The sequence below is a fragment of the Pteropus vampyrus genome, unplaced genomic scaffold (assembly GCF_000151845.1).
Source record: "Pteropus vampyrus isolate Shadow unplaced genomic scaffold, Pvam_2.0 Scaffold145, whole genome shotgun sequence".
NCBI classification, from domain to species: Eukaryota; Metazoa; Chordata; class Mammalia; order Chiroptera; family Pteropodidae; genus Pteropus; species Pteropus vampyrus.
Window position 1 is genome coordinate 1,024,769 of NW_011888926.1, and position 7,311 is coordinate 1,032,079.

General features: G+C 46.2%; 1 protein-coding gene across 1 annotated transcript in view; it reads left to right on the forward strand.

Moving 5' to 3' along the window:
* Positions 1-7,311, forward strand: part of POLDIP3 (DNA polymerase delta interacting protein 3) — a 24,902-nt gene that overhangs the window by 15,463 nt on the left and 2,128 nt on the right. Inside the window, exons 5-8 of the mRNA XM_023535899.1 lie at positions 4-94; positions 2,179-2,308; positions 4,671-4,737; positions 5,730-5,923. Coding sequence (XP_023391667.1) covers positions 4-94; positions 2,179-2,308; positions 4,671-4,737; positions 5,730-5,907 — 466 coding nt within the window. The 3' untranslated portion in view covers positions 5,908-5,923. The remainder of the gene's footprint in view (positions 1-3; positions 95-2,178; positions 2,309-4,670; positions 4,738-5,729; positions 5,924-7,311) is intronic.

Sequence of the window (7,311 nt, forward strand, 5' to 3'; positions counted from 1 at the left end):
CTCTTGTGTGTGGCAGCCTGTCCTCAGTCCTTTGGAAGGTACCAAGATGACTGTGAATAATCTGCACCCTCGAGTCACCGAAGAGGACATTGTTGTGAGTATTTGCATTGCCAGGGTGTTCAGTCTCAAACCACTTCTGTGTTAGGGGTCCCTGAGTCTCACAGGACTCAGCATAGTCGTGTTGGGGCTAAGCTTCATTATAGCATACAAAGTCAAATCAGTAAAGGGGAAAAGCTCATGGGCAAAGGCCAGCAGAAACCAGGCACAAACTTCCAGAGCCATCTCCCAGTAGAATCAGACAGGATGCACTTTATTCTCGCAGCGAGTTGGGATCCCTCCCAGAATCCAGGTTCCCTGACGCCAACCTTGGAAGCAGGCCTTTCAAAGGATAGCAGTCAGGCTGGCTATGTTAGCTCTTTTCCGCACAGCTGCTAAACCAAGGCCTGGACTTGTGCTGGTATGGGTCCTGACTGGGATCCTGTAGTCCTGGGCTGCAATGTCCAGTGTTTCATATTCTCCTGTGAGTCTTCAGAACTTCTGCCTCCTTTAGGGTTTTCATGTGAGGATTCCAGAGCAAAAGGAGCGAGGTGGACTAGTGTGTTGGGTGGTTGGCTCCTCTGGATTCAGCTCTTGGGCCATCCTGGTGCCTGGTGAGTGGGGGCCCAGATGCAGCCAGGACTTCTTTTCCACCTCATTTTATTGAGACACCAAGAAAAGCTGTTAATTAAGAAATCCATGCATCCCGTAACTCTGAACTATCAGATCACAGAATGAATGCAGCTGGAGACTTCACCTCCTCCCTGCAGCTGAGCCCCAGGTTCTGGAACAGCCCCCACTGGCCACCGTGTTTGGTGACAGTTTTGTAGAACACTCAAGTGCTGTGTGATCGCTCTTAGAACTAAGCAGGCACTCCAGTGAATGGTACACACAGAATGAAAATTATAGCCTGCTTTGTGTAATAATGCTTGACAAGTTATAAAGAATTAGAACAATTTTCTTCTGATTATAAAAGTAATAATAGCTACCATTTGTTGAGCACTTATTACATGCCAGGCACTTTGTATGCAGGATCTTTGAAAATACGAAATAGCAGAAAAACTAATCACCTCTGATGATCACCACTCAGAGAATACTGCCAGTAATAGTCACCCTCACTTCTTTTGTACCCAAGTAGGTAATACTGAAAGAATAACAGCAATCAGATTGGGATCACACCTAGTATTCAGTCCCATATCTTGGTTCTGATATTTGACATATTCCTCTTTATCTTTAAAAACTAATCACATCAACAACCTTTTTATTAGTTTCTTTGTCCTTACAACAGCCTTGTGAAGGGCAGCTGCAGGTGAAGAAATGGCTTGAGTGCTAGTCAGCGTCTGTGGTCCGTCTCCACATTATATTCCCTCTGTGGCCTCAGTCTCCTGGTCTATAAACTGAGGAGGGATTGGAGTAAATGATGATAACGTGTTTACAAAGCACCACCTTGAAAATGATCTCAGTTGAGCTTTACAGCAACCCTGGGAGGTAGGCTAGACCAGTTCTTTTCAGAAAAGAAAACCCACCCTCAGAGAAGTTAACAACTTGCTAGAGCTAGAGGTCATACAGCTGAGAAGAGACAGAGCCCCAGAGGTCAAACCCAGGTCTTCTGACTTAGGGTGACCATCTATCCCAGTTTTGCTGGGGACTTTCCTCGTTATCCCTGAAAGTCCCCTGTCCTGGGAATCCCCTCACGTCGGCCAGCTGGGACAGTTGGTCCCTCTACATAGAACTCCAGAATTTATTTTTAACAGATTCCTACTTGACTTATTAGCCACTACCTTTCCTTGATAAGTCTACACACTCATTCTCATGACAGAGTTCTCTGAGAAATTCCATAACTATTATCCCTGTTGATGAAGTGGGTGACTTGTTGAAGGTCACAGAGACTCCAAGGCTTATAAACCCAGGCCATTTCTCACTGCCAGCACAGCTTGTCCCCTTCTCTGGTCCCATGCTGAGGCTTGTGGATGTTCCAAGACCACCACCTAGAATGGACCCTTCCTGAAATCGAGCACTGGCGTGTTCAGCCAGAGTGCAGCCACCCGTCTACCCAGAGCCCTCCACAGTGTGCACATGGCAGGCAAGCAGGATAATAGCCCGACATTCTCCCCCAGGGCTGACCCCTCTTGTGCTTGGCAGGAGCTTTTCTGTGTATGTGGGGCCCTGAAGCGAGCTCGGCTGGTCCATCCTGGGGTAGCAGAGGTGGTCTTTGTAAAGAAGGACGACGCCATCACTGCGTATAAGAAATACAACAACCGGTGTCTGGACGGTAAGTCGGGAAGCAGCCACTTCACCCTCCCACTCCTCACTGCTTCCTGTCAGGCAGCAGGCCTTCGGAACAAGCCTTGTTCTGAGCTGGCTGGGACCTTATAGGTATCAAGACCAGGCAGGTGCAGGCTCTGGGTAGTGCAGAGCTGCCAGCTGCCTGTTCCACAAGGCCCTAGGTTTTCACCCAGCCCTAGCACTAAGCTAGATGGCAGGGAAACACCTCTTCTCCATGAATGGTTCTCTTAAGGAGTTTTGGCAGGGACGCCAACAGCCGTAGCCTCCCCCTTTCAGATGTCGGTCTGCTCAGTGCTAGGACACAGGTTCCTTAAAGGCCTGGAGCCTCGTCTAAATGTTGGCACCTAGGTGAGCTCTGCTTCTAGAGAGTAAACAGCTGATTGCACTGAATTTAGATTTATGTGATTCATCTCAGGATAGCCTGTAGAGAGGAGCTCTGCCATGCTCCTTCTATCCACTCATTTGTTCTTTCAGTGTTTGTGGAGAACCTCCTATGAACCAAGGCCCCGTGCTAGAAACAGATGTGGAAACTAATAAAACACAATCAGTGGGCTTTTTATTTGTGTATCCCTGATGGTTAATGATGTCAAGCATCTTCTCATGTGCTTATTGGCCATTTGTGTATCTTCTTGGAGAATTATCTATTCAGAGTCTTTGCTCACTTTTTGAGTTGTCTTTTCTTATTGAGTTGTAAGAGTTCTTTATATATTAAGTGTGTTAGATAAATGGTTTGCCAATATTTTCTCCCATTCTGTAGTTTGTCTTTTCACTCCTTTTTAATATATGCATTTAGAGCACTAAGCTGTATCATAAATTTTGATATGTTGTGTCTTTATTTTCATTTATCTCAAAGTATTTTCTAATTTCTTATGTGTTTTTTTTTTCTTTGACCCGTTGGTTATTTAGGATTATTTTGTTTCATTTCCATGTATTTGTGAATTTCCTAGTTTCCTCCTGAGTGATTAAGGAGAATATGTATTTTGCTGCTGTTGGGTAGGTGTTTCCTGGGTCTAGTTGGTTTATAATGTTTTTCAAGTCTTTTGTGTCTTTGTTAATTTTCTGCCTGGCGATTCTATTTATTACTAAAGATGAAGTATTGAAATTTTCAACTATTGTATGTATGTTCTCTTTTCACTTCTGTTATTTTCTTATAATTGTTTTTATTAGTTTCAAGTATACGGTACACTGGCTAGACATTTATATGGTTTATAAAACTATCCCCCTTATTACTCTCTATCTTCCCTCTGGCTCTACACGTAGCCATTACCTAACTGCTGTCCACATTCCCTGTGCCATGCTCCCCATCCTCGTGACCCTTTATCAGCTTCTAATTTGTACTTCTTTAAACCTTCACCACTCTCTCCCAGTCCCCCCATCTCACTCCCCTCTGGCCATTACCAGATTGTTCTCTGTATTTGTGGGTCAGTTTTCTATTTGTTCTCTTTGTTCCTTAGATTCCGCATATCAGGGAAATCATGTGGTATTTATTTTTTTCTGTCTGACACCTCTTTTAGTTTTTCTTCAGATATTTGAGGCTCTGTTGTTAGTTGTTAGTTGCATGTTTATAATTGTTCTACTTGTTTTTTTCCTAATAGATCGACTCTCATCAGTTTATTAAATGTTCCTTTTTATCTCTAGTAACATGTTTAATTTTAAAGTCTGTTTGGTCTTATATTACTATAGCCACATCTTAGGGTTGCTAAGATATATCTCCTTTTTCTTTCAGCCTTTTTATATTTTTGAATCTGAAGTGTGTCTCATATAGATAGAATATGTCAGAATCTATCTCAGATTGATATTAACTTAATTCCAGTGAGAGAGAAAGGTTACTTCTATATGGCTCTACTCCCTCTTTTGAACTGTTCTTTTTTTAATTAAAAAACATGTAAAAAATTTTTTTAGTCTTATTTTTCTGTTATTATTCCCCTTATCACATTTTATATACAGTGGGAGTGCAGTACTCAGTAGCAGTTAATCTTTCATGGACAGAGTGGAAGTCTGTACATGTACTTTTTAATCTTTTCATTTAATTTCATAGCACAAACATTTTCCTTTACTAATTGCTTCACAAATAAGATTGGACGGCTTCACACTGAGTCCAGTTTCTCCCTCCCACACTTATCTCCTGCTGTATAGAGTAAAGTCTGCTGCCACTTTGCTTCTTGGCACTGTCATTGCTAAGGTTTCATGGACCCTACACACTGGGATTTCTTAGTCCCTAGGTTTTAACGAAGTCTGGCAGCCCTAGCCCCAGTGTGGAGTCAGAGCTGACAGAGATGTCAGCCCATGTCTCCTTGTGTGAGGAGCTGTAGTCTCATGGCGGAGCCTTTTCTTTTTTGGTTTTTCAGGGCAACCAATGAAGTGCAACCTTCACATGAACGGGAACGTCATCACCTCGGACCAGCCCATCCTGCTGTAAGTTCCGGAGGCAGTGGTGCTGGGACTGGGTGGAGTGTTTCTGCTTGCCTACTCTGCATGATCCCCTCTTTATTCTGAGGGGCAAATGCCTGCATCACAGCTCCTTTCCAGTTCCTGTGTTCTGATGGCGAGCGGTCAGTTGATATACTTAAAATTTGTACAAAGTGGCTTGTCTCATTATTTTCGCAGGAGAGTGACCTCACAGGGGCTAGCATTAAGACTTAGTCCCAGCCGTAGAATTTAGAAACATTTGAGAAGAAAGTAGAGAGCAAGCCAGTTGTGTTTCTTTTTGCATAATTGCATGCATCGTCCAAGGGAATGGAAAACCTCCCCCTCTTCCTGATCGACTGTGTTAGAGACAGTACTGGCTGCCACCCCTCGTTTTGTTACACACACCTGGGCGTACATGGCTGGCCCAGAACTGAGGATTTTTCAAGATGCATAAAATGTCTAGCCTGGTAGGACATCCTTCTATAGACAAGGAGACAGAGACCCAGGGAGGATATTATACTTGCCAAGGTGGGTGGGGTAGTACAGGGCAGGCCTGAAATAGGCTTTGAAATTTAAAAAGACCAAATGTGAACCCTGTATAGTGAATTGTGTGATTCGGACAAGTTTCGTAAGCTGTATGCCAGTACTAAGTTGTATTCTGAAAAATGTGGGTTTTATGACCATTGGGCTAAACAGAGTTAAATTGATTTCTTTACTTCAAGACTTCTCAGAATGTATAATATGCCGATGTGTGTGTGACCATCCCAGAGGAACATGCATTATTTTCTAAACTTAAAACCCCAGATCTCAACAGGTTGCATCTCAGATTTTTTCATCAACAAATAAAAATATAGGTGTGTTACAGATGAAGTGAGATAAAAGGGTAGGGAAAGTGTTACACTCAGTGCCTGACTGAGAACAGAAGCTTGGTAAATGGGGAGGTCCCCTCCCCGACTCAGAGAAAACTGACAAGGATTTGACTTCCCTGCTCTCCACAGACGGCTGAGTGACAGCCCCTCAGTGAAAAAGGAGAGCGAGCTGCCTCGCAGGGTGAATTCTGCCACCTCATCCAACCCTCCTGCCGAAGTGGACCCCGACACCATCCTGAAGGCGCTCTTCAAGTCCTCGGGGGCCTCTGTGACCACACAGCCCACAGAATTCAAAATCAAACTCTGAGCGGCGGGAAAGTGAGGCAGCCAGAGCGGGGCGGAGGAGGGTGGCTCTGTTTCCCAAAGCAAAGCTTGTGACCAATGGGCCGCTGGACTGGAGGCCCCTGAGGCGGGTAGAGAGCTTCCTCACTGGCGGACCCGCCTTCTGTGTTGTGTTCTGCCCCGTGCTCTTCTGTGCGTTATTGTTTCCTGTAGTGTGTCTCTTCGCCCTCCACCTCAGCACCCAGGTAGGTCTGTGTTGCTCAGAGTGCCTCCCCGCCTAACCTCAGTCCCAGACTGATTTCTGATCTGGAAGTGGTGGCCTCGGTTCTCTGCGTGGCTTTCTTGTGGCTCCATGGACTGCTGGGCAGGGGCTGTTTGAAGGACACAGCTTCCTCCAGGGGTGAGGGGTTGCCTCCCCTTTTTTAAACTTTTCAGACAGGGAATGGAAGCCCCTGCCATCCTAATGGGGGCCAGGTCGGCTCCAGAGCTGTGCCACTCACCTGCCTGGGCAGTGGAGATAGCCTGGGTAGGGGTCGGGTCACAGGCCTTTTGTCCTCTCCCGGTAATTGGCTCCAGACTAGCCCGGTCTGGAGAGGGCCCAGTGGCCAGGACAAGGAGAAGCTGCTGCTCTGTCAGGAACAGGGCACCCCTGCTCTGGGCCTGGAGGGCCGTGCTTTGCTGTCACAGGCAATCCAGAGGGAATCTTGAGAGGTCATGTTTCTCTTTTCCTTTGGATATGCCAAGTGCTCCACTCCAGCCCTTGGCTTCTGGATATCAGTGCTGGAAGGGCTTGCACTGTTAGCCCTTCCCATTCTCCCTAGCTCACACATTACATCCTGGTTCTGATGGCAATGCCAGCTCTCTGTAGTTCTGTGACATTGTGGGTTTGGAGGGTTATTGAAAAGGGAGAGGTTCGCTTGCTCCTGGCTTTTCCTTTCTGGTCTCCTGTGTCTACAAGACAATAGTCAGGGAAGCTGAGAGGCATATATCCAGCTGCCACCAAGGGGCACAACTTCACTATTCTAAGTGACCCATCCATCCTTGACCAGAGGGGTATTTTCCTGCCTTGGCAGTGAGAGGAGGGGAGAGGATCGAGAGAGCAAAGCAGCCTTCCGGGCACGCACTGGGTTATTCCCTCAGCGTGGTTCCAGAGAGTTGGGGCAAAACTAACATCTGGGGGCAGGCCCTGAACACCAAGACAGCGTGACTCCAGTCATGCCCAGTCTCCTACTGGTTTGTCGGGACTCTAAAGGGAGTCCAGCCTCGCAGAGCTAGAGAACGTTGGCGCAGCAGGATTCTGGGAGCTTTACAGAATCAGTAGCAGGTGCTGTGAAAGTCACAAGCCTAGAAAGTCAAGAGGGCCTGAGACACTAAGAGCATCTCATGACCTGTTTGGGGCCAGGCAGTGAAGAAAAACCTGGAAACTCAT